This window comes from Spermophilus citellus (genome assembly GCF_964194105.1).
Source record: "Spermophilus citellus genome assembly, chromosome: 5".
Classification (NCBI taxonomy): domain Eukaryota; kingdom Metazoa; phylum Chordata; class Mammalia; order Rodentia; family Sciuridae; genus Spermophilus; species Spermophilus citellus.
In genome coordinates, this window is record NC_138186.1 from 124963521 (window position 1) to 124991282 (window position 27762).

The following is a 27762-nucleotide window of genomic DNA, read 5'->3' on the forward strand; positions in this document are numbered from 1 at the left end:
TGAACAACCAGTAGTAGCAGAACCTCTCTAAGAGATACATCCCAGTCTTTGGGGACACTTTCCTTTGGGGGACCTTGGTTGATCCCCAGTGTCTACACTTGCTGAGGATTGCTTTCCACCCTTAGATTCTTTCTAGTATCTTTAATTTCCTAACCACTTAGATCACTTACTCTCCTAGAAAATCGTTTCTGTTCTGGCTGTCAAAGGAGCCCGACAGTATAAGACGTCCAGGACGCTGGTCCCTGGAGCCACCCATTCTACCTAGGACACGTGTGCTTCTTCTGGGGTCCCTCCAGAAATGGTCGGTTGCACCCGCTCCTTGCCCTCCACACGACCAGGGGGCGCACTCGGTCCGGGGCCAGCCCAGTTTCCAGGCGCACGCCCTCTCTCGCCGCGCAGGCTAGGCCTCTTCCTCGGGCCCAATAAGTCGCGTCAGAGCTCCACGCCAGCCAATCAGAATTGTCCATGTACTAACGGGGGCGGGGCCGCCAAGGGAGGAGGAAGATGGCGGCGGGGGCGAGGTGAAGTGTTGGCAGTGGAAAGGGGTTCGGGCGCGGGTGGTGGGGGGACGCGGAGTGATGGCCCGCGACGGCAGCAGGGGAGGATAAAAAGCCATCACGCCGCGGGTGTGGGTGGGAGGGAGGGGTGGGCGACCGAGCGCCACAAGAGTATGACGGGGCTGTACGAGCTGGTGTGGCGGGTGCTACACGCGCTGCTCTGCCTGCACCGCACGCTCACCTCCTGGCTCCGCGTTCGGTTCGGCACCTGGAACTGGATCTGGAGGCGCTGCTACCGTGCCGCCTCCGCCGCGGTCCTAGCGCCGCTCGGCTTTGCGCTCCACAAGCCCCCGGCAGTAGGCAGGAACCGCCGTCACCACCGGCTCCCGCGCGGGGGGCCGGGTCCGGCCGCCGCCCACCCCCGGCTGCGCTGGCGCGCGGACGGCCGTTCCCTGGAGAAGCTACCTGTACATATGGGCCTGGTGATCACCGCGGAGGAGCAGGAGCCCAGCTTCTCGGACATCGCGAGCATCGTGGTGTGGTGTATGGCTGTGGGGATCTCCTACATTAGCGTCTACGACCACCAAGGTGAGGCATGGTGGTGGGTGGGCTGCCAGAGACATCGCTGACCTCCAGCACCGCGTATTTGGCAGGTGTGCCCAGGGTACGCGCACACGGTCGCTCTTCCGGCCCTTCTGTGCAAATCACAGTGACAGAGCTTTCGAGGAAGGGAGCTTTATTGAACACCTATTAAGTCCCTGGATTCGATTCAGTAAGTTAATACTTTAAAAAATGTGTCATTATTTACAATATCCTAGTAAGATAGATTTGTATACCTTTGTTTCACAAAAGAGGGAGTTGAAGTTCAAAAACATTAACTGATTTATCCAACGTCACAAAGGTAATACAGGGGAAATTGGAATTTTAGCCAGTTACCCTTTGGTTACACTTCACTTGTTTCCCAAAGAGTTTTGAGGCACTGCTCTTAATTGCAGACAGGCTTTGTGGTAAGTGCTGGAAATGGGAGTGGTAGGGGCCAGATATCAGTTGACCCAGTCTTATGAAAAATTGTGATAGAGATTGAGTAGGCACAAAGGACAGTGGTTCCCTTCTGTGTTTGGAAGCCTGGGATCCTGTGTGATTCTTGGTCCTCAGTGACCAGGACAGTACTTGATAGGATTGTCCCTTCATAAGTTTTGATTGAGAGAATGAAATTCAACACAGGCAATTTTTATAAGTACAGAAATTCAACACTTATTGCGTAAAAACAAGCCCAAAACACTGTGCCAGACATTCCTTGGAATCTTGCCTTTAATTTCATGGATTCTCAGGCTTGGGGAGAAAGGTGACATGGGGCATTTTTTGAGTAAAGTAACTACTATGTGAAGAAAGGAGAGAAATTCCTGAGTGGAGGAACTTGAGAGTTACATACAGAGGAGATGGGATTTGATCAGGCTATTGGAAAATATCTAATTGATAAGGTTGAGGAGGGCTCTAAATGTCAGGTTTGGGTTTTAATCAAGTCCTGACTGCTTTGGTATTTTAACTCATTTTGTCCCATTGTCCCAGATGTTAAAAATGCATGAAAACTTCAAATGAGCAACAAGTATACCACTTATGGTCACTTTGAAATAATGATTATGTTTATAGAGGTCTATTCTTTTGAGAAAAGTAACAGAAGACTGATTAGAGCATTTAAAAAAAAATACATAAAGGATATATAAGCTTTAGGTTATGATTTCCAACCTATTTTAAATAAAGTATTCACAAAATTGAAAATTTGGGACTTAATGGGTTAATGAGAAAGATGATGGTTTTGGAGTACTGGTACGAAGGAAAGAAAATGAATGTTTTATTCTCTGTTCAATAACATAGAATACCTGTGTGCTCTAAAGAAGCTACAACTTGATTTTTACTTTTAAATCTTCATCATATAGGTAGATTTAAGTGCAGGGTTTCTTCAGGATAAGTAGTAATCTCTGACTGCCCTATCATCTTCCTTGCTGTCAGCAAGGAATATGACTCAGTATCCTATCATCATCCAATGATGATTTGCCCTATAGGGTAAGGTTTAATATAGCCAGAGACAGACATTATAGAACTTGCTAAAAAAAAAAAAAAAAAACAAAACTCAGCAGACCAGTAGAGATTGTCAGGAGATGAGACAATCCTTGCCTAAACCAATGTAATCCATATTGTCTGGTTAATAAAATAAAGTGAATTAGAAATGGAAATTAAAGACATTGAGCAATATGCTGGATTGACTTATATCCAAGTGATTCTTTTAAATCAAGTACCTTTATCTTCCTATAGGGGAGGAAAATATATAGCTAAATTGTTTGACTTTGTGACTATATCCTAGCTCAGGTTATAATATTGCCACACTTCCTTGTTCCGGCAATTCCTGTTATTGAATTTCTGATGTGATTCATACATATCTTGTGTCATACTGGCTAAAAGCAAAATGATTGGTAATGAAAAGGAAGAAGTCAAATTGAACCACATTTTAGCTGAGAACTAAATGGAGGTTTAAAGATTAGAGAATTTTGTGTCCTACTCTAAAAGCAGGTTTTATTATTATTATTATTTAAAGAGAAGAGGACAGTTTCACTGCTTGATTAAGAGACCTTCAATTTATCAGTTTTGATTAATTCATTCAACAGTTTACAGTTGGGTATCTAAGTACTAGATATTCTTCCAGGCATGGGCATGAAGAAATGAACAAAATAGACAAAAATTCCTGGCTCGTAGAACCTTAGATTTTGTAGGAGTCTTGTCAATTTGTATAAAATATTTAGTGCATTATAATTAATATAAAACATTTTGTATTGCAAGTGCAAGGAGGAAAAATAAAGCAGAGAAGTGGGGCAGAAATAGGAGTGTTGAAAGTCAGTAATGTAGAAAGGGGTGCCATTCTAAATAGTGTGGCCAGGGAAAGCCACAGTGACTTGAGTATAAATCTAAAAAGAGGTGGAGCAAATCATGAATATGTAAGAAAAACTGGGCTTTTTCAGGGAAGTATAGATATTTAAGCTTTATTCAGTTTTTTTCCATGAAATGTTTGTTAAACCTGTATCTTGGTAAATATTTAACTTTTAAAAATCCTATTAACATACTCACAAGTGTTATGTTATTGAATACTGTACTGTAATACAAGGAGTAGAAGAAATGATGCTCTTAAGTTTACACTCAAGGAGAGATATCTAAAAAATTAACACAAGCTAATATATAAATGTTAAGTGAGAAGAGACTTTAGAGAAAAGGGAGAATTCCTTGAGGAGCAGCATTAGTCCCCATATGTCCTGGAAAGAAAAGGAAATAACATTTGAGCTGGACCTAGCAAAAATAGGTAGAATTTGGATTAGCTTGAAAGTGCAGTGTTCTTTGAGTATGTGTAAATAGGAGTTCCCCAAAGGCATCATTCCCAGTAGCAATAACATTGAATGGAATGTTGGGATTAGTAAATGGTAGTTAGTGAAATTAGTGAAAGTTATTATAAGATGAAGGATTGGACAACTGTTCTATTATCTGTTGCTTTGTAAAACTCTGCCCAGAAGTATAACTTTTTAAAACAGTTCATGTGTTGATGCAGTTCAATTGGTCAGTTTTCTATAGTCACTCATAGTACAATTGCAGACAAGTTGGCACATAAAGGATTTTTTTTCATGTCTGATGCATGGTTTGTCATGCCTGGTATAGATGAGAGCAGGTTGCTTTGTCTTTATATGGTTGTTTCATAAGGATGGTTTTAGCTTCCTCATTTTATAGTGGCCTCAGGCTAATCAGACTTCTAACAAAGTAGTGGGCTTCCTCTGGATCAAGTGTTCCCAGAGACTGAGTCCAAGACCAAAGCTGTAAGACTTCTTATGACTGAGCTTGGGAAATGAAAGTCATGCATCTGCCTTGAATTAAGGAAATGGGGAAAAGGATTTCAGTTCTCAGTTGAAAAGTGGCTTAAGCAGAAAGGTCGGGAGTTGACAGGATTGATAGCAGCCATTTTAGAAACAAGCTTACCACCTTTATTTTTTCCTGTCCTATATCCCTTTATCCAAATATTTGTACTTAAACAAGTATTCATTCTAATTATGTAGGTTGTAAGTTATTTTTAATCTTTAGACAAAAACCTCCCATTTTGATATTTAACTTGGCCTGATGTTATAAAAAAGCCCTTACTTTTTTTTTTTTTTTTTTTTGAACTGGGGGTATCAAACCTGGACTTTCTGTATGCTAAGCAAGCCCTCTACCACCGAGCTACACACCCAGCCTGATCTTTTTGTTTTTTATTTTCTCTGTAATTAATCTTTTTTTCCATATCTCTCTCCTTTTCTTCATACTAGGGATTGAACCCAGGGATAATTTACCAATGAGTTACATCCCCAACCAGTTTTATTTTGAAACAGGGTCTAAGTTGTTCAGGCTGGACTGAAATTTGTAATCCTTCTGCTTCAGTCTCCTGAGTAGCTGGGATTACAGGCCTACAACACCATGCCTGGCTACCTGCCCTATTTCTTTTTCTTTTTTTCACATTTTTTAGCAAGAATGTGTTGTTTTTATTTGTTTTTGTATCAGAATAGTACATAGCAGTTGTGTTCATTTCAACAGAGTCATACATGCATGGAATTTGATTTACTCCATTTCAGTCCCCATTCCTCCTCTTCTCTCCCTCCCCTCCCCCATTCTCCTTCCTCTACTGATCTTCCTTTATTGTGTTTATTTATTTATTTTTGAACAGTGCTTTTTACATGTACATAAAGCTAGGATTTCCTGTGGTATGTTTATATATGCACATAGTATGATTTTGTCAAATTTATTTAGCTTTTCCTCACCTTTTCCATCCCTCTTTCCTCCTCCTAGATCATCTTCTCCACTGATTTTCCCTATATCTTCATGATATCCGATCCCCCACCGTTTTGCCCTTATTTTGCTCTAGCTTCTGCATATGAGAGAAAATATTCAACTCTTGATTTTCTGAGTCTGGCTTATTTCACTTAGCATGATGTTCTCCATTTCCATCTATTTACCAGAATGATTTCATTCTTCTTTAAGGCTGAGTAAAACTTCATTGTGTATATATACTTCATCTTCTTAACCCATTCATCTATTGATGGACATCTGGGCTGGTTCCACAATTTGGCTAGTGAATTATGCTGCTGTAAACATTGATGTGGCTGTATTGCTATACTATGCTATGCAGTATTTCTTGATTATAGTAATTTCTGCTGGTATTTCTTTCATCTACTTAAAACTGGAGTTTTCTTAGATCTGATCAGGAATTTTTTGAGCTCAGAATTCTAGTAAGAAGATTGGTATTTTATTTACATGATTATAACTTAAGAAATTATTATAACTCGGCTTCAAAAACCAGTATTTGGGGCATGACTGTGCCTTAAATGGCTTTTGCTGTTTGAGCCTTAGGGGTGTTATGCTTGCCTGTGTCTTACTTCAAGTATACCTAACTTCAAGTTATCTAATTATATTTTGTTATCTTAAGTGTTAGAACTTGTTGATTGCCTGGCTGTATTGGTGTCATGTTGGTAACCTTGCTGTAAGTCAGTCTTTTTCAAAACATTTGTGAATGAGTAATTGGGGATGCTTCTAAGAAATACTGATTGAAAATATTTACTCTTCAGACTGAATGAAGATAGTAGGACCAGGACATTTCTGTTTTAATCAAGTTATTTGTATCATTAAATCAACAGTGATCAAAGGGTACTCTGCAACTTGTCTTATATAAGATTATTCATCATGTTCTTTTGTATAAGAGGTTAGTTTAGAGTGGACTTAGTGTTATTTATTATAAATTGAAACGACATAAAGTAAGGCATTGCTTTCTACATAAGAATTCAGCAAATCTTTAGCTGTTTTATAAATCAAGAACCTGAGAATTAAAAAGACAAGACCTGTGTTCAGCTATTAGCAGTTCTAGAGTTTGAACTAGATTTTATTCAAAAGCTTTTTTTTGTGTGTGTGTGTGTGGGGGGGCTGGGTATTGGATGCAGGGGCACTCAACCACTGAGCCACGTCCCCAGCCCAGTTTTGTATTTTATTAGCGATAGGGTCTCACTGAATTGCTGTTGCTGAGGCTGGCTTTGAACTGGAGATCCTCCTGTCTCAGCCTCCGGGACACTGGGATTGCAAGCATGTACTACCAGGCCTCGCTCAAAAACTTTTGTACTTTTGTATTGATTTCCAGTAAGAGACTCTGACCACAATAGTCATTTTTTATACTAATTATGTTGGATCATCTTAAAGCCCTGCTGAAGTGGTACTTATCTACAAGTGATAGAAATTACTTATTAAAGAAATTATTAAGTCAAAATAGAGCTCTCTTAATACCACCAATATATAAGTTCCTCCTGAATCATAGGATACACTTTTTAAATCAACTCAGTTTAATTTTATAGAGCTCTTGCTCTATATTGAACTATTAATTTATCAGATAAGCACAGTCTGTGAAGATTTTTCATTTTTAAAATGTGCAGCCTGAGCTGGGAATGTAGCTAACTAGAGCACATGCCTTACATGTGGTAGGCCCTGGGTTCAATGACTGGTAAACAACAACAAAAATAAATGTGCAGCTAGAAGCTGAGAAATCCACATGGCTTGTTCATGTTATTTATCTCCTTTGCTGATGTGCCTAGACTTAAAATCCAGTACTCGTTCTATCATCATACTGTTCCACTATTATACATATCTGTTCCCTTGCTACAGCACACTGATTCCAGTATGATTGCTGTTCTGTGAGGTTATCTGGAAGTTCTCTTGAAATAAAATAGTTAAATGGCTTCTAGGATTTATGTGGTTATGACTAGTTATATAAATTATTAATAGTTTTTTTCATTTTAAATAATTATGTCATAAGTATATGTTTTCTTCTCTGAAGAGTCCCCCTGTAGTAGTGTTACAGTTGGGTTGTTAGAGAAATTAAATGAGAGTAACCCCTAGGTCACTTATTTAGGTGTCTAATTAAAAAAAAAAAGCAATTGACTGAAGAATGGGTATTTGTTTATATATAAGTGTTGCTTTACTTCTATAGCTGGTGAGATGCTTGATAGCCAGGATAATTTTTCCCCTGGTGTTTATGATTTTACTTTTCTTCCTTCCTTTGTCCTTGTAAATACTTGTAGATATTTCTTAAAAGATCTGTCACTGTATTCAAAAAACCTAATAAAAACAACACAGAGGAGGAAAAGTTTATTTTGTCTCAGGGTTTCAGAAGTTCATTCCATGGTCTGCCTACTCCGTAGCTGTGGACCTGAGGTGAGAAAGAACATCGTGGCAGAAGGGCATGACAGAGGAGAACAGCGCGGAACATGGTAACAAGGAAGCAGGGAGAGTCCACTAACTAGGGACAAAACATAGCCCAAAGGCAAGCCCCCAGTGACCTGCCTCCTTTAGCCACACCCCAAAGTTACAGTTATCATCCAGTTAATCCATATCAACTCATAGGTCACAACTTTCATAATCTAATCTTTCACCCGAAATTTATTATGTTGTCTCACGCATGAGCTTTTGGGGGATGCCACATATCCAAATCATAACAGGCATGAACAACAACAGTAAAAATTCTGATTTCATATTTAAGACATTCGATGTGTATTTTTATTTTTATGAGCCACGTCCTCAGCCCTATTTTATATTTTATTTAGAGACAGGGTCTCACCGAGTTGCTTAGCGCCTCACTTTTTCTGTGTCTAGCTTTCAACTCACAATTCTCCTGCCTCAGCCTCCTGAGCCACTGGGATTACAGGCGTGTACCACTGCACCTGGCTCAATGTGTATTTTTAGAGTCTCATTTTATAGAATAGATCCTACATTTCACGTAAATTTTAAGAGTCAGTATTTAAGGAGTACAGACAAGATTTGTAACTGCCTACTTCTTTAAACTCCTTGTTACTTGGTTGCCTTAATTTAAAAAAAAAAAAAGGAATGTCATGTCCATTACCTAGTACTTGTTTGGGTTTAAGGGCAGACCATCTATGGAAATCTGTAAATAATTCCAAATTGTCATTTTCTCTCTTTTTTTTTTTAACTTTTATCTTATGTTGGATTTATTCCTGTGCCTTGTGATAAGTTTTTGTTTCCTCAGTTTCTTCTGGAATATCTTTCTTTTGTGCACCTCCTCTTTTGGTGTAGGAGCAATTTGTTTGTTTTCATTGAGGATCATCTTAGTGTGGCACGGAAAACTCATGTATGGGTTAATCTGACCATGAACTCTGTAAGTATGGTGTCACATCTTGAGGTGCATCTGGATATGTTCAATGACTAGAGAATCTACATCCAAACCTTTATATTCAACATTTCTTTCTGCATTTCTAAGCATGTGCAGCAGAAATACAACACTCTTTTTGGGTCACCAACCTTGTGTCTAGCACCACTGGACACAACTCCCAACTTCATTGTCGAATGGAATGCATTGTTTCTTTAAAGTGACATCTTTCAGATACTTGGGACTTTTCAGATACCTGTACCTTTGACGGTCTGGGCATTTTCATGGGTGTTCTTAAAGTGAACATAAAGATTTGAACGTCTTGATTTGCATGTTTTTTTAGGGTTTTCTGAGATGAGAGTAGGGAACCATTTTTACAGATCACTTCAGGCTGCTTTGCTGGAAGAGTTCGTGCCACAGAAACTTGAAAAGATTTTAATAAGGTGTCTGAAAGAAGAGTATAATCTAATAGGTAGATCCATCATATTTAATTTTATTCTCCTTTAAAACATATTTTGCTCCTGACAAGATAACCACATGTGCTTAGATTTCTTCCTATTTCACTACTTGTTCTTTCTGAATCTTATGTCTGGCTTTTCTTCCTTTGTTTCACTTTTAAATGTCTTGTAGAGTTTTAAGCTGTATGTATGTTGTTGTTTTTTGCTTAGCTGGGCCAGTGTAGCCTGAAAACAGCCCTGAGTGAAAGGGTATGACTGCTCCTATAGCAGGAAGTTATCTGACCACTGTCCCAGATAAACTTTCCAGTCTCGTGATTTTAATTATCATCTGTGTGCTGACATGCAGTTTTGTATCTCCAGCCCTGATTTCTTCCACAGTTCCTAACTTCTATATCCAACTTCTTTGTAAAATCACTTTTATTTTATTAGGCTCCTCAACTACCTAACCTGTTTAAAACAATACTCTTAAATTTTGTTCCAGACCTCCCCCCTCATATTTTCCTCATCCCACAAAATACTACTTCCATCCAGTTCCACAGGCTAAAAGCTTAGATATCATTTTGTGTGAGTTCTCTGACTTCATGTTCTACTTGTAATCTATCAATAAATAGGCCACCTTGGCCATCCTTCTAGAGTATATGCCAAATCTACCACTTGTTTTGTTCTCCTTTGCAGTTGTCTTAAGTTTAGGTTGCAATCATCTTTCACTTATATTCCTCAAGTAGACCCTTGCTCTTCATTTATACTCTGGCCCCTGTATAATCCATTCTTCATCCACTAGCAAAGTTAATCTGTTTTTGATAACATCACTCAAAACTCTAAATAGATCACTGCAATAACTTCACATTGTACTTAGAATGCTTATAAATTAATTACCCAGGCCCACATGCGCCTTAATGTTATAACCACTTAATGTCTGTTGTCTCGAATTATATACCTCTCTATTTATGTATTGCTCATAATGATATATTTCTTTTCCTTAAATAAGATAAATTCTGAATTCTGTGAGAATATTCAGTTATTTCTATAATAGTAATCAGTTGGTGAAGTACTGTTTTATTTTGGTGCTGAGGATCAAAGCTAGTGCTTCACACATGCTAGGGAGTATTCTACCACTAAGTTGTATCCCTGGCCCTTGAAGTACTGATTACTGTATTTTCAGAATTGAGCAACATCAGCAAAGTCCTTTTTTTTTTTTTTTTTAAATAATGCAGTGTTAAAAATAAACATGAGTCTGTCACCAAGGAAGTATATATGGTATAGAAGTGAAAAGAACAGGTTACAAAGTTGCATAATCTTGTATACCAGGTGCATCATCTATACCTTGTGCATGTGGACAAGAACTAGTGAATATTAAAAAAGTGAATAGTTGTCTTATGATGGAAAGTTAGGGATACTTCAAACTGTTGAAATTGTGCAGTTCTCCTATTGTCTAAACTTCCTTTTTATAGTTTTTAATACTAGAATTTAAAACAGATGTTTCTTTGACTATTAGAAGCCTACATTTGGTCCTTAAAGTTCATAGCTAATGTTTCTCAGAAAATACCAAAAACATTACAGTCTTAATGGGTGTAGCTTTCCTAGCATAATATTTCCCTCTTTTATGGAAATTGGAGATTTTTTTGCATTTTGTTTTCAAAAATGACTTTCATGTGCCTTTTCTAAATATATTTTATATTGTTTGTTTTTTGGAAATTGAGTCTTCATGAGATATAGTTGCAGAATATGAGATGATATAGTTTCCATATGTGAACATAATGTGAAATTCCTTAAAGCATTATTGCAAAGACTTACTTTAGATTCTCAGATCACTCTTAAAGAATTCAAAATACATATTTTGTTTGCCCTGTAAAACCTCAAAAGCCTTTTATGAAAGAGCTATTGGGGAGTGGGGAATAGAGCTGAAATTCTACTTTTTTCAAAAGATATTAATTATTTCTAAAAAGGATCATTTTTACTTGACAGTATTTGACTTTTTAAAGAGAGGAAATTAAAATTTAGCAAAATTGTTTAATAGTATTGTTCATTTGTCAGAGTTAAAAATAGTTACTGAACTGAATAGTAATTAAAGTCAGGACAAATTCTTAAGACACTTCAGGACAATTGCTTGACCATTCTGCATCTATTCTTCATCTGTAAAAGGATACAATAATATTATTCTTGAAGCTCAATACTATATAATTCTGTAAAATAATAGTTTTCTCAAAAACTTGAGAATGTTTAAATGCTTTTTCCTTAAATCACTTATTTTTGAATGAGTATGATCTTAACTTCTGTTTGTATAAAATTACTTTTGTGATAACTTGTTTACGTTTATGCCATCATTTTGACTTTAAATTCTGGAAGGCAAACAGAATGAATTATATGAGAAAAAGAATCTACATATACTATGTTATCGCTATAGAAATTTCTGATTTCAATCAAAGCCTCCCTTATATCTTTTTGCAGTTCTTGTATATCTTGTGAGGTATGCATATGTGTGTATTGCCTTTGAATCCTAAAGAAAAATGTAAGTTGATATTATTATTTGTGGGTAAAATAACTACCATAGAGTAATCAGATTTCTTGATGGGAGTCAAGCTGTGAAATATTGAGAATCATCTTTCTATAATCTATTTCATCTAAGAACATAGCAGAAACTGCATTTATTTAACTATTTTGTGGTGTTGGAGATCAAAACCAGGATTCAAGTGTAGGAGGCAAGCACTCTACTACTGAGCTCTACCTTCAGGCCTGAAACTATACTTTTTAGTTTCATCTCTTCATCTGGATCACCAAGACAAGAGTTCTGTTTAAAATAACCTTATGAAAATCTTCTTTATAAAAGATATTTTGTAACTGTGTCTCTGTTATAGTCTTTTTAACAGAGTTCCTGCCTGTGTGCAATAAGGAAGTGTCTGCTTTTATTGTGAGAGGTTCCTGGAAACAAACAAAAAAAATTTCCATTCAATGGCATGTCCCTTTTGATGGCATCTTATGCATTGATAATTCCATTTATAAAGTAAACATTGAACTTCTGTTAAATGGAAGTTCCCTTAAAGGAATAGATGAGAGGAACACAAGTTCACAAGTAAGAATATAGTTAGTTCCTGGTGATGGTGTGGTTGGTTAAGATATTGCTATTTTAAAAATAATAGTATTTGTTTTCAAGGCGTTTGAATAAAATGTGGAGGGTGGAATAAAATGGGACACATCTAAATAGGGTATTGGGATGGGCTCTTAAGGGAGGTGACATTTCAGCAGGCGTGTGAAGAAACAGAATTTTACAGGTGTGTCATTCGGGAAGTTAAAGGATAGGGGTTAGAGTCACTCCATCTATTTTTTGAGAAACATAAGGCAGTTCTTGCTTGCTGGGATACAGTACTACAAAGAAATATTTTGACTTGTTTCATAAACATGAATTATTTGCCTCCACCAATTGTCAATACACAGGCTGGAATGCTGTGGTTGAGCTGAGCTGTTTGTTATTAATACACTAGTCATTTTAGGAGCCATTGAAGATACTGAAGTTGGATTGTGCCAAGATTGAAGATGACCTCTCTTCTTTAAGAAGACATTTATTTGTTGAGTTTTTGCTCTGTGCCCCAGGCACTGTGTTAGGCCTCAGGAGAAAAACGGATAGGATCCTTTACCTGTATAGTTCTTGTATATACAGGTAAAGTACTTCTGTCTCATCACTTTTATTGTTAACACCACCTAAATATTCTGTTATTTACTATCTAAAACTGAATTTTTTTCCTTTTACCCAGTTTTTTTGTAGAATTTGCTCATTTAAAAAAAAATTATCATTTTCTGCAACCTAGGATAAAAGACTTGGAATGTTGTACGTTCCACTGTAAGCCATGTACCATGTCCTCTCAGTTCTTTGTGGTGGTGAGTCCTTCTTTCCATTGCCTCAACCTGTAGTAGTCTGCTGCCTGCCTATGATTAATGCTAGGAAAATTTCCTTAAAGGTATAAATTTCTACACATTTCCACATTGCTTACAAATTATCTGTTACCTGTCTGGTAGGCAATATGAAATATAAATTAGAACTATCCTCTTGCCCCTTCTCTCTTACCCTTTGCATCAGCAGCATTTGTCTGTCTTTTGAACATTCCAAACAGTGCTTTTTCTTAAAGATTTTCCCCTTCTATGATGGTGGAATGCGATGATCATTATTATCCAAAGTAAGTTATGAAGACACGAATTGGTGTGAATATACTGTGTATACAACCAGAGATATGAAAAATTGTGCTCTATATGTGTAATAAGAGTTGTAATGCATTCCACTGTCATGTAATTAAAAAATAAAAAATTAAAAAAAAAAGATTTGCCTCTTCTAATGTCCTTTCCATTTTTTTCCTCTTTACCTTTCTTGAGTTCAGCTGGCCCAAGGCTTGTTTCTTTTATAAAGCCTTATTCCACCCAAAGAGATTGCTTTTATAACTGCTGCCACACATATGCTACCACTTTGAAGTGTGCAGCAGATTCTTCTACCTGTCTGTCTCTCCACCCATGGTGGGGGGGGGCGGGGGGGGAGAGAGAGAGAGAGAGAGAGAGAGAGAGAGACAGACACACAGTTCTCGCTTCTCTCTCCCAGCTACTACTTTTTTTTTTTTTTTAATAATATTTTATTGTTGGTTGTTCAAAACATTACATAGTTCTTAATATACCATATTTCACAGATTGATTCAAGTGGGTTCCCAGCTACTCTTTACTGCTACTTTAACTACTTACCATTACTACTAACTACCATCAGGCCTGAGAGTATATAAAGTAGACCACTTAATAAAGATCAAAAAAGCAGTGTTAACTAGAAAACTGCCTCTTCAAAAATAATCAGAAACTTTTCTTATGTTTTAAGGTGGAGCTGTATATTACATTTACATTAAATGTATGTCACATTGTTCCTTTGTCTTTCTCAGTGACCTGATGGTAAATTTTTTTGTGTGTAGTTGGAGGAACAAAAAGTGTTTTATATAGTTTATTTCTGTGCTTTTTTTGAGTTTATTAAATTTTGATTTTATTACTTTTGTCTATTCTTTACTTTTTACATAATTCATGTAAGTTCCTCTTAAGGTTAAAAAATCAAATTGAAATGGAGCTAGTAGTATTTAATATAAATAGTAAATGTGCAGAGAAAATAATGGAAGGTTGGAAATCAGGAATAAGTAAATTCTTGGACAAGCTTTTTAAGGACTTTTTTTTTTTTAATCTGTAAATGTTTCAAATAAATGAGCTTTTAAAATTCCTTTCAAGGTCTAAATTTCTGTCCTGTTCACATAGCTTTTTTTTTTTTTTTTTTCTGACTTAAGACTGAAGCCAGACGTTTATATTAACAAATCTCATCATGTTTTCCTTATAGATTCTGATTTAGGATTAATTCTTTTTGTTTTATTTCAGATTTGTTCAGTTCTGGATTTAGTATTCTTTTGACAAGCATCCATTAATCACTGAAGAAGATAAATGAACCTAGTTATGATTTGCATGCTTTTTCTTTTTTTCTTTAAGGTATTTTCAAAAGAAATAATTCCAGATTGATGGATGAAATTTTAAAACAACAGCAGGAACTTCTGGGCCTAGATTGTTCCAAATACTCACTGGGGTTTGCAAATAGTAATGACAAAGATGATCAAGGTAAGCATGAGTGTAAAATTGAATATGTAACACATGAAGATGTATATTTATGTTTCAAAGCAAAGTCTGACATTCATTTTTCATTGATATTTGCTCTGTTAGTCTTTATTGTTGGCATCTTTAATCATCAGATTGAGACTTTCCCTCTTTGTAGTTTTAAAAAATGATTTTCAATAAAAGATAAAAACAGTTTATAGATACTAAAAAGTGAACATGTGCTAGAGATCTTAGTGAATCAGACATATTATTCAATAGACAATCCAAAGAGTGTTTTTAGATCAATAAATGAATATGTAAACACAGGAAAACTGGCTTTTCTTGGGGTGGGAGGAAAGACCATGGAAACTATATAAGACTAGAAAAACTTTGCATTTCTATAGATAAAGATTTTATATTGTTATCAGTTTAACAGAATTCTGTCAGTTGAAAAGCAGTTCTTAGGGAATCAGATAAGGTGTGTGCTATTGATAATGCACACATAGTTCATTGAAACACAGTTTTTTCCTACAATTTTCACTCTTCTATTTTGTTATTACTACTATGATTATATATGGGGTTTTATATGAGTAAAATTCCTATTTTATAGAACATTTATGCACAGTACAAAGTCATTCTAAGCACCTGGAAGATAAGACAGTATAATAAATATATACATAGACATTATTTTGAGTGCATTGATCTTTTCAGAGAATAGCCAAGTATGTTTTAATATTGAAATTTTAGGGCATTAATGATTCTTACTATAAGAACTCTATTTTGTTCTGAACTTACTATTCATAAAACTGATTTTGAAATAAATCTGGAAGAGTGTGTTTTTAAAATATCTTATTTGTTTTTTCCTCCAGTTTTAAATTGCCATTTGGCAGTGAAGGTGCTGTCCCCAGAAGATGGAAAAGCAGATATTGTGAGAGCTGCTCAGGACTTTTGCCAATTAGTAGCCCAGCAGCAAAAGAGATCTACAGATTTGGATGTAGATACATTAGACAGTTTACTTAGTAAGTAGTATATATGTCTTTAATTTTGTACCACAAGTATATATTATGAAAGGAAGTATTTAGGTTCCTTTCATAGTATATAGCCTGATATTTGTTTTTATACTCTATTAAATTTAAAGGACAGACATTTGAAATGGTTTTGAAAGAATAAAATTGGTAGTCAGCTCACTTACATGAGAACTTTTTGATAAAGAAAAGGACTTTTGAGTCTTTTTTATACTAATGAATATTCTGAGAAATAGGACTTCTATTTACTTTTCCCCCTTTCTTTTCTTTCTTTCTTTTAATTTTCTTTTTGGCATGGGGGATTGAACCTAGGAGTGCTTAACCACTGAGCCACATCCCCAGCCCATTTTGTTTTTTATTTTGATTAGTATCTTGCTAAGTTGCTTAGGACCTTGCTAGGTTGCTGAGGCTGACTCTGAACTTGCCATCCTCCTGCCTCAGCCTCCTGACTGCCCCCCCCCTTTTTAGTTTGAACTTTTTACAAGGTAATCCCAAGAATATAATCTTACCATCATCCATGATTACTTTTTTTTAAGTATTTTTGCTGTACCAAATAAACCACTATGTTTTTCGTATTATACCAAAATATAATTCTATGTATATGTCTTTCCACAATGTGTGTAAATGCCTTTGGTTGCTTATTCCCTATTGAGCTACTCTAAGAACTTTTTGCTTTAACATCCTGATCCTTCTAACTAGAAAGGCAATCTTTCTAACAAGTACATGTCCATTCATAGGTTCTATAGCCATATGGTATCAGGGCTTTTATTTTTTATTTATTCACATTTAGTATCCATTTACCTTACTAAGTATCCATTTTCTAACTCAGTAACTCTTCATTCTTTGTTTCTTCTACTTTGACATGACCATCATTGAGTACAGTCCCCCTCTGTTCTCTTGCTCTAACTTCCTACTTTGACTTTCACTTGTTGCCTTTATTCTTATGGTTGTTTGTGATTGTGTAACTATAGTTGGGCTCACTGAGAAGTGGACCATTGTAGAGGCCTATGGTTAGAGATTGCTGGGATATTGACTGTTTCCTGGACTTTGTCAGGTCCAAGCAGGCAGTAATTTATGAGTACATCCTTAAAGTTGTCCTTTGCCAAACAGGTGGTCTTTAGGTTGGTTGCCCGTGGGAAAGTGCTAACGTGTTGAACCCAGGTGTTGCCTTCAGGTATTGTAAACTTATAACAAAAGAGTATGTATGCTGTCCTTAACCTAATTAATATGACAGAAACAAATACTCTGAATACTGTCATGCCCAAAAGTTCCCTTGTAACTGTATTCAATTTCTACTTCTACCTCCCAAACCAGGCAACCACTGGTTTGCTTTCTGACATAGCGTTGTTTTCTAGAACTGTTATAGAAAAGCCATCATATAATGTATAGTCTTTATCGCTTATATACTCAGCCTAATATTTTTGAGGTTCATCCATGTTGCTTGCATTTATAGCTTATTACTTTTTGTTGAATAGTAATTCTATTTTATGGATAATACCACATTTGTTTATCCATTCATTAGTTTATGTATATTTGCTTATTTTCAGTTTTTTAATAATCATGTGACTATTGGCATACATGTCTTTGTGTGGACATGTTTTCTTCTCTCTTGAGTAGATACCTAACAGTGGAATTGCTATATGTGGTGAGTGAATGTTTAATTTTTTTAAAAAAGGTATTTCTGTCTCTGTTTTTTTTTTAAATATCTTTATTTTATTTTTATGTGGTGTTGAGGATCGAACCCAGCGCCCTGCGTATGCCAGGCGAGTACGCTACCGCTTGAGCCACATCCCCAGCCATGTTTAATTTTTTTAGGAAACTGCCAAACTGCTTTCCAAATAGACTATATGTTTTACATCCCTACCAGCAAGGTAGAAGGTTCTAATCTCTCCAAATCCTTGCTAAAAACATCTTAAATGTATTTTGGCCAGTCTAGTGTGTGTATAATAGTATTCTGTCTGGTTTTAATTCACATCTTTATAATGACTAATGATGTTGAACATTTTTCGTGCTTTATCTTCTTTGGTGAAATGTCTGTTCCAATGTTTTGCCTATTTTTAACAGGTTGTTTGTGTTATTATTGAGTTTTAAGAGTCTATATATTCTGGATACATGTCTTTTATCAGTAATAAGATAGGTACACTTACAAATACTTTCTCCTAGTCCATGGCTTACTTTTTCATTTTCTTAACTTTTTAAGTTTTTTATTTTTACAAACTCCAGTTTACCAGGTTTTTTTCTTTTATGGATTGTGTATTTGGTATCATATTTAAGAGATCTTTGCCTTACCCAACGTCACAATTATTTTTTCTTGTGTTTTCTTCTAGATGTTTTAGAGATTTTGTGATTATATTTAGGTCTATAATCCATTTTGTCATAACCTGTGTTAACAGTATGAGGTTAAAGGTCCTAGTTATTTAATTGTTTTTTGGCTATTTTGGGTCCTTTGCATTTAAATGTAAATTTTAAAGTCAATTTTTCAATTTCAAAGAAAGACTCTGCTGGGATTTGGGGTTAAGTTGAATCTGTCCCTCAATTTGAGGAAAATTGTTGAGTCTTCCAATCCATAAACATAGTTTCTCTCTCTATTTGGGTCCTAATTTTTCTCTCAGAGCTGTATAATTTCAGGCTTTAGAATTTCAACTTCTCTTTAATTTTTTTTTTATTTATTTTTATTTGGTGCTGAGAATCGAACCCAGTGCCTCACTACATACTAGGTGAGGCTCAACCACTGAGCCACAACCCCAGCCACTCAATTTCTTTTGTTAAATTTATTCCTAAGTATTTTATTCCTTTTGATGCCATTGTTAATGGAATTATTTTCTTAACTTTATTTTCAGATTATTGATAATACTTGTAAATAGAAGGTTTTTAAAAATATTTATTTTATATCTGACAGTCTTGCTAAAATTTACTTAATCTTGATAGCAGCTCTTTCTGAAGAGACTTGGAATTTTCTAAATATAAGATTATATTGTCCATCAAGATGACAACAACCGTCTCTGTTTGGTTCTGTTGTTGTTTTGTTTTTGTGTGTGCATGTGGTTTTTTTATTTGCTTGTGGTTTTTTGGTCTGGCTTCCTGTATCTGCATAGTTGAGTGGTAATTCAGTGATTTGCACACAGATGCTCAGACACCTTAAGTTTGTAAGGCTTAGGTGATTTCTGTGTGGAATTAGAAAAAAATTGAGAACATTTTTAAGTCTCCTTCACCTTTACTTTTCACTTCCTGCCCTGCCCTCTCTCCCTGACTCTCTCCTGTGTAAATAGTTTCCCGGTCAGCTGTAGAAGTATGAGATTTTATCTGAGATCTTATTTCCAGGATCTTCCTGTTAAATTTAAGGAGTCTTCAGCCTCAGGCCAATAAAGATATGAACTTTCCTTATTCCTTCTCCTTTGAGTCTCCAGCGTGTAGCTGGCAAATATGGATTATTACCATTCTCTTCCTCCTGGCTACAATTTTCAGTTCTGAATTCAGTCTTTTTTTTTTTTTTTTTTTTTGCTATAAGAAGCAAATCTACTGATTTTGCCATCAGCCCTGTGCTAGAAAAGTTATAGTTCTCTGCAATTGATTGGGTATAGAGTTGTGGGGGATTGGGAACAATCCCAGGTAAGAAGGCCACAGACTTCTGCCATTCTTACCTGGAGTTCTAGCTGATTTCCTACCTGGTTTTAAGAAACACACACACACACACACACACACACACACTTTTTTTTTAAAGAATGATTTTTTTTTTTCCCCTTTAGCCAGTATCCAATGCTTTTGAAGGACAGGTGTTATCTAATTTAATACTTATTTTTTATGGAGAGGATTTGGAATCCTCTTCGGGAGTATTATTTGACATTTCTTTTCTTTTTTTTTTTTAAACTAAAGAGGATTGCTTTTTAGATGGTTGAGGAGTTCTGCTTAGTCTATTTGCTCTACCACCATGAACTTTAAAGGGAATTTGTCATCGAAACAATACCTCAATATCTGCCTAATTCCTCAGTATTACTGCCTAACCCAATCTTCTTGCTTGAAAATGGTCAAGCTCTAGGATACTGTGTGGCAAGCAAGTGAGCTGAGGGTATGAGGAACTGTTAGAACCTGGGTCCCTCAGATTATAGTATCTTATCTGCTATACCAGTGACTCTTTTAAACTTTATTTTGAAGCAGTTGAAACTTCCTTATCTACCTCTGCCCCCCTGAAAGACAGGTCTCATATGAAAACCAGTTCATAATATAGATAAAGAATGTTCATGTATTTGTTGAGGCTGGAGTAGTCTCTTTTTCCCTTTTGAGATTGCTTAGGCTCTAGGGAACTTTGAAGGCATTGATCTTGTGGCCCAAATCAACAGTTGGGCCACAAGATCAATATTGCCCTAAGAGGAGGAGTATCTTTCCCAGGATGCCAAGCGAATACCTAAATTAAGTCTTAAAAGATAGAGGAAGTTGGTGTTGGTGAGGGTGGGGTACTTATTGGGTTTAGGGTGAGAATTGGGTTACTTTCCTTATCAAGAAATCCAGTTAAATGGACTTTTGAGAAAATTTCTACATTTGGAATGAACATAAATATTAAATTATATTCAAGAGTGATGTGAGGGGGAAACATACAGATAGAAACACAGGTAAAGCTTCTGAAGAAAATGTATATATCATTTATTTAGCAGATTTTATCCTTGGTCATTGTTTTGGTAAGCGATGCATGTTAATTTCATGTGTGTATCTTTATTTCCAAGGTTCAAATGGTTACCCTGATCCTGATTTAGTGTTGAAGTTTGGTCCTGTGGACAGCACATTAGGCTTTCTTCCCTGGCAAATCAGATTGACTGAGATTGTGTAAGTAATTAGTGTAATAATTTTGTTTTGATTCAGCCCAGCACTTGTTTTCTTGAGCCCAGTACTATATCTGGTGGAATTTCCAAAAAATTATGTTACTACATTCTTTACCTCAGGTACTTCACATTACCAGTGGCTAAGTAAATACCCATATAAATAAATGAGTTAGACCTAAGAGAAAATATTGTTTTATACATGTTTGATATTGACATTGAGTAGGAGATCAGGAGGGAGCAATATCTCTGTGGGCCTGAGTTGTTGATTCTACAGAAAACATGACTTATCCAGGTTATACAAAATGGATATAATTTTTGTATTTAGAATAAAGTGGGACATGTAGATGATAGGAATAGAAACAAAAGAAAATCTGGGGCACATTTTAAAGAAATAGAACTGGCCCCACCAGAACAGAGTATTAGGCAGTAGTATGAAATTAAATTAAATAGTCTAGGGGTGTCAAAGGTTGGAAGGCTTTAAATACCAACATAAGGAATGTGTATAATTGTAGACAGAGACTTAGAAATAGTTGAACCTGTGACTAATATGGGTATGGTGGTTTTAGAAGATTTTGTTTGGCAGGTGTATATTAGAGCAAATTGGGTTTGGGAAACGATGGAATATAAAGACAAGTGAAGAGGCCACAGCTGTAATTTAAGAGAAGAATATAGTGAAGAAAATGAAATTGTTTATTTAGAACATGGTTTGGCAAACTTTTTCTGAAAAGGGTCGTATAGTAAATATTTTAGGCTTTTTCAAGCCAGTTAGCCTCTTGCAACTATCCTTCACTATTCTAATGACTTAACTCATCTAGTACAGCCAAGCAACCACAGACTATACATGAACAACTGGGAATGGCTATATTCTGAAAAATCTTTATATATATTTTTTTTCATAAATAAAATCAGGTGCTGGCTCCAAGGCTGTTATTGCTGACTCCAGCTTTAGAATAAAGGAAACACTTGGTAGCATTAAAATGTATTTAAATTCCTGATCTTAGAAGGATCAGATACTGCCAAGAGAAATATTTACCAAGTGTGATCACAGACCTAGCACTTTTCTAATTATGGTAAATGTGAGAGAAGAAAGGAAATGGTTTCTACTTGGTAAAACCGAAGTGGTGATGTATATTGAAGTGTTATTGAGAGGAAACCAGAAAATAAAGGGAGCACTGATTTTTGAAAGGAAGATGTGGATTATTTTGAAGCCAGTCTGTTTACGTGGAAACACTTAGTAGTAAAAGGTGTAATTTTTTTTTGGTGACTGAAGTCAAGACTAAAGATATGAACATCTTTTCATTTGGGATCATCAGTACCTAGGAAGTAGTTTTGAGTATAAGAATAGAGAAGCTCTCCAAAGTGTACCAAAGGTCCTCAGAAATGCAAGCTTGGGGGCAGGAAAGAAAAAAGTATCAAATAAAGAGGCACAGGGTTCATGTGATGTGGTAAAGTAGGAAAGGACTGTAGATCATCTAGTCCTACCTCCTCATTCTACAGGTGAAAAAAATGGGGAAGAGAATTTTTCAAGTTTGTAACAAAGTGGATAAGAACCTAGGTCTCCAAACTGGGTATCCTTAGGGTGAGCATACATTGTTTTATTTGGTTTTCTCCAGGGATTTTCCAAGTCATTCATTTCAGGTGCCTTTTAGGTAGACTTTAAGAATGGCAGTAGTGATAGTTGAGTGGTCTGGAGGGAAAAAAATGTTTTAGAGCAGATAGGATAGATCTTGGTTTGAATTTTGGCTATGCAGCTTTTTATGTGGTTTTGGAAAGTTAAAACTTCTGTTTTAACTTAAAATGAAATTTGTCAAATGGACATTTTAAGGTAGAGGTGGGGATTTAAATCTGATAATGGGGAACAGATTCTTATACAGACTCTTCCATTGGACCTATTATTTCCATACATCTGTCACAGGCTCTCTCTTGTTATGTTGAGGCTTGTTCTCTGTCGATTCTCCATCAGACTGAGCGTAATGATGGCAGGCAAGATACCTTAATGATGGAGAAGTAGAAGATTTGATCCCTGATAGAGCAAAATGGGACATAGACAGCTTCTGAAGCACTGACGGGTAGTGACTCTCAGTGCTTCATGAAAAGTTAACAGAAGACAAAGAGTGTTGATGAGAAGTGTAAACTGAGGCAGACTTTGGAAAGTGTGGAGTTTGAGGAGGATGTTTGAAACCAGCTTTAGCAAGAATGCCATTAAATGTGTCTTTTGAGGATATCATTTAAGTAGAAGATGAAGATATAAGATTGATAACAGATGTTACCCAGAGATATTATTTGATGTTATGAAGAAATGATTGGAAATATGAAGAAAGTGGGTGACTTGGTTCAGAATTTCTGTCGTCAGAGGGAAAAAACATGGCTAAAAGGAACCATAAGGTCAGGGCAGGAGTTCTTCTCTGACAAGTTTGTGCACTCTGTGTGTTTGTGTGTATGTGTTACATGTAACCATTAAATTCTGAATCTGACTGTGTATTTGATTCTGCTACCATTTGGCATTTCCAAATCTCATTTTAAAGCTGTATAAATAGAGATTTTTTTTCATGTTAATTGTTGAAAATTATTTTAAAATAATTAAAGGGGAACCCTCTGGTTGTATGTTTACTCTTGTCTTTAAAATGCTCATTTTCACACTATAAGTATCTCCTTGAGCAGTTGAAAGTGGTAGAGTTAAATTAAATATTCATTTTTTGTTTATTCACCATATATAACTTTAATATATCATCATGTGGGGTGTTGTGATGCTCTGCTCAACATTAAGCCTGGCTTTATAAACTGTTCACATAGTACTGGCTTCACTCTGTGATGAGTACTACAAGTGGATTCGAGTGAGATCTTTATACACATAGATCTCCAGCTTTATGTTAATCTAGGTTTTGCTTTAACCACTTATGAAGCTAACTTAATATAGTTGCTTTTCTCTTCTGTTTTACAATAAGTTTAGCAGTCTTTTAGTAGAGATGGTTTAACATATTCTGCTTATAATTTATTTTCTTCTGTCCTTAACATCATTTTCATTGTTATCCTTTGTTTCCCCCACCAAATTACAGTTTATCATCTAATTGCCTTTTTTTTTTTTTCCTCTTGTGCTTTCTTTACAGCTCTTTGCCTTCCCACCTAAACATCAGTTATGAGGACTTTTTCTCTGCCCTTCGTCAATATGCAGCCTGTGAACAGCGTCTGGGAAAGTAGTGATCCCTGGTTGCATAATTTGATTTCAGGCTTTTGGAGAAAAGGACCCAAGTGACTCTGATGTTTACAAAGCACCTATGAAACCCTGTGCACACCTAGTTCATATTCCTCATAATTTATCAACAAACACAAAAAAGTGTCTTACTTGAGAGTGAGTGTATGGTGGGGTGTGTGTGTGTGTGTGTGTGTGTGTGTGTGTGTGTGTGTGTGTGTATGGAATTAAACTTATAAATGGGGGAAGTATTGGATAATGAAATATATAGACCTACAACTTTGAGCATATAGCAATGTTATAGGAGCCAAGATTTCAGATATAAAGCTTTGGGCCCCTACTACTTCCCTGTTTTTGTGGGGAGTAGAGGGAGAGAGTGACTAGAACTGTTTGGGTTGTTTGGGGAGAAGGGAATAATTTTTGTTCACTCTTTCCTAGTGACCAAACTTTAATTTTTAAAAATAATATATTATTAAATGAAGGTATTCTCAGTTTGAGGGAGTTACAGGGGAGTGGAGTTCTGTGTTGCTCACTTGTTAAAAGCTTGCTCCTCTTCAGAGGAGAGAGAATATCTATCTTGAGATATCCGTCCACTTTCATTTCTTACTTCATTGTAGTTAAACAATGTGACTTGAGAATGTTGCTCTGGTGTCTGTGTTCTGTGTTGTGAAGAACATTTGAAAAGAACTCTTGCTACACTGAAATGCAGAATTTAAAAAATTTAAATGTTGAATTAGGCAATCAAAAGGGAAAAAAGTTGAATAAGTTGTAATCTTAAAAGTAAAGATGGAAAATTTCCTAGAAAAGAAAAGTTTTGATTTCCTATTTTGTGTAATGTGTAGTATGCTGCATAGTACCCAAAGTTGGTTTAAAAAATATTTCCAGTAACTATTTTTATTTAAAATGAGCATTTGAGAGAAATTATCAGGGCAGCTCTTTTCCTTAGTAGTAACCTATTCATCTTTGAAATAACACCTGGGATTTTTTTTTTTCTTTTCCAGTAAATTCCAGTGGTGACTTTGCATAAAAAAATAAGTAGGATTGAGACCTGTGTGTGGGGAAAAATATTACCAAAGTCTACAAAAATAATTTAGATTAATTTTATATGTTCTCTTTTATGACAGAGAACTCATTGGTTCTGTTTTTTTTAATGAATAAATGATTTCTTGAAAGATGTTTGAAATTTTCCCCTCACTGCTGATCCTTGGACAGAAACCATACTTTATATTTGATGGACTGTTTTCAGAAAATTCTCTTACAACAAGTGTACAGTAGTTATCTAAAATTGTACTTTTAGAATGGAGTAGTGTAAATACTAGGTCTCAGAAGTCTGAAAAACAGCAAAGAAGACTGAATTTGGAAAGCATGGTCTGGAAATGCTTGTCAGATTCTAAAGTAATGAAGAATAAATGTTTCAACTTTGGATTATAAAACCCCATTTATGATTTTAAAAATACACTTGAAATAAAAATGATTAAACTAAATTTTGGTCCATTGACATTCCTTTGCACTTCATAGTTCTTTATTCAACCTTTTTCAAAGTCTTAATTTATTACCAAAAGTTTTGTGTGAAACTACAGCATATCTAAAATTTATGGGAGACTTTTTCATTTGTTTCTCTGTGCTGTGATACATGTTTCATTAAGAGTCTCTGTTTTTGTTTTTGGCTAACTTAAGACAATTTTTGCCTTTTACAAATACTATAGATATGTTATTTATAACCATTCTGGAGTATATTCAGCTTTAATGAATTAAATTAATTGCCCCAGTTGAAGTGAAGGGTTGTAATGTTTGTTAAAATGAAATTAGTCAAATAGATTACCATTGGGTATATAGCTCAGATACCTAAAGAGTTAATATTGAGTTTTTATACTTTTCTCCTATTTCATAATAGTGTTTGTACATCAAAATAAATCTATAGCCCATCACCTGAGTCTAGGAAGAAATACTTGAAACATGTTGCTAAAGGTTCTGAATTTGGATATAGACATTCCAGGACCTCCTCAAATGAGTTTGACTTCTTGTACAATCTACAATTTGAATAACATTGGTCAGTCTATCATTCCTGCCAAAATTATCACAGGTTCTCCATCTTCAGGGCTCCCTTTGCACTCCCCCCACAAGAATTGATAGCTGGAAAGAAAAATGTGTCTTTATATGTATTGAAGTTATTTTCTTTCAGTTTTTCTCAACACTCCCCACAATGGAAAAAATTACCAAATTAAAGCTACTATATGGATGGCAGCTTGTAGCATAGCAAGAAGTTGGAGAGTTTGAATTCCATTCCCAATTCTGGTTGTGCTTTGCTTCTTAAAACTAATTGGTTCTGTTATAAAGTTTAAAAGCTGGTTTTAATGTGAATAGCAAATTCTGGTATATTGTGACAACGGCTTTAGAATGCCTGTCTCTGAGAAGATGTCATATTAATGAGCAGTGCCAAATACACTGTGCTATCTTATAATTTAATCTTTGAATGTATATTACTTAATTAGCTCCCTCCTGTGATGGTACCATGCATAGAGTCAATTAAATCCTTGTGATGTTTTGTATGGCTGTAGACTTTGGCGCAACATGTAAATAATGTGTACAGCAAGTTTTTATGATTAAGGAATTAAATTTATTGAATTTTATTATTGAGAACAACATGTACGAACAAAACCCAATAAAAGAATATACTCTTTTCATGGACTGTAGTATTATGTGAATGTTACATTTATTCTGAACATTTAGGGGCTGCAAAATGTAATGAGAAACTCATGACTAGATAGAAATACTATTTTTAGATAGTATGCCCTTGATTAAAATATATTCTCATTTTTAACAGGTTAAACATTTGAAATCTTAAAATGTTGTTTACTTTTTGATAGATAAAATTCAGTTTTGCAATTGCTAGAATTGTCAAAGTTCTACGGTAATTAAAATCTGAATTGATTTTCATTGCATATGGAATCGCCAAGCTAAAAATGTATATATGTATACCCTTTTAAAAAGGAATCTGATATTTCTTGTCAAGCCAGGAAATTGAAAGGTAAGAGCTATGGTTTATCTTATGCTGCATAGAATATTATTCACTTTCTTACTTGAAAACCTAATTGTAAGGGTTTTTTTTTTTGTGCATAGTTTTCATCTAAAATTAAGTTTATCAAAGGTCGACTTTAACCATGGTTAATAGGAAATGCCTTTAACTAAAATTGCCAACCTTTACCAATATTTAACAAGTATTTTTGTTAAAAAATTAACAAAGTAATTACTTCTACTGTAGTAGAAGCTTAGGATAGCATGAAATAAAACCCAGGAAATTAGATTAGTGTCAGCAGTTGCTCAAGATTCTAGCTGATAGATTGTTTGGTAAAATTTGTGGGAAAGGGGAATGCAAAGAGAATTTGCTTAAGTTTTAAAAACATTTGTGTTTCAAGAAAATCAGAGGACTGAGAGGAAAAATAAACTGGTTGATTACATTTTAAACTATAAACCAGAAACTGAGAGTTTTGCATTTTGTTATTGTGTCTGGATATAAACAATTTTGTTAGTCCATGAAAATAAAATATTTGGAAAAAATATAGTTCACATGCAGTTACTTTAATGAATAACCTTGGTTCAAATTCTCAAAATAATTTCGTGACTATTCTTTAACAAGTCAGGGATTATATTACTCATTCCAGTGGATTGCAAAAAATAAAAATTAAATGTAATCCTAGTTTCAACTATTTGGGTTATTTGCTGTTGACCATATTTATATTGCTTTTCATTAGTACTAGTAATTTAAGTTGCTGTTTTGGGAACAAGAAAAAACCTTTTTGGTTTAGGGAAGGAAAGCCTGAGTAAAATGAAAAATTCAGAATATAGGATACCTGTTTCCAATCTGATGAAGATTTATTTCACTAGCTGTATCTTTTGGGGTTTGATTCTAGGAACTCTTTATTTTAATGTGTATTTACCATGTTAATGTTTGTTAGCAGCTATACATAACATCT

At 35.3% G+C, this 27762-nt stretch overlaps 1 protein-coding gene and 1 pseudogene across 3 annotated transcripts; one reads left to right on the forward strand and one right to left on the reverse strand.

Annotated features, from left to right (window-relative positions):
* Positions 1 to 502: 502 nt before the first annotated feature.
* NUS1 (NUS1 dehydrodolichyl diphosphate synthase subunit) lies at positions 503 to 27244 on the forward strand. Of its 2 annotated transcripts, XR_014022118.1 has the most exons (6): positions 533 to 1085; positions 14658 to 14783; positions 15629 to 15778; positions 17519 to 17547; positions 20503 to 20602; positions 23706 to 27244. XR_014022118.1 is itself a non-coding variant. In XM_081295253.1 (5 exons), the coding sequence occupies exons 1-5, from the start codon at positions 671 to 673 to the stop codon at positions 23794 to 23796; spliced, it is 882 nt and encodes a 293-aa protein (XP_081151379.1). In that variant the 5' UTR covers positions 503 to 670; the 3' UTR covers positions 23797 to 27244. The 2 variants fall into 2 exon arrangements, 1 of the variants encoding a protein (XP_081151379.1); XM_081295253.1 differs by lacking the exon at positions 17519 to 17547 and having other exon boundaries at positions 503 to 1085.
* On the reverse strand, positions 7769 to 13902 carry LOC308650417 (large ribosomal subunit protein uL22-like; annotated as a pseudogene). The gene is made up of 2 exons: positions 13884 to 13902; positions 7769 to 9055 (listed from the first exon to the last, which is right to left on the reverse strand). The product of its transcript is annotated as a large ribosomal subunit protein uL22-like (transcript).
* Positions 27245 to 27762: the final 518 nt, after the last annotated feature.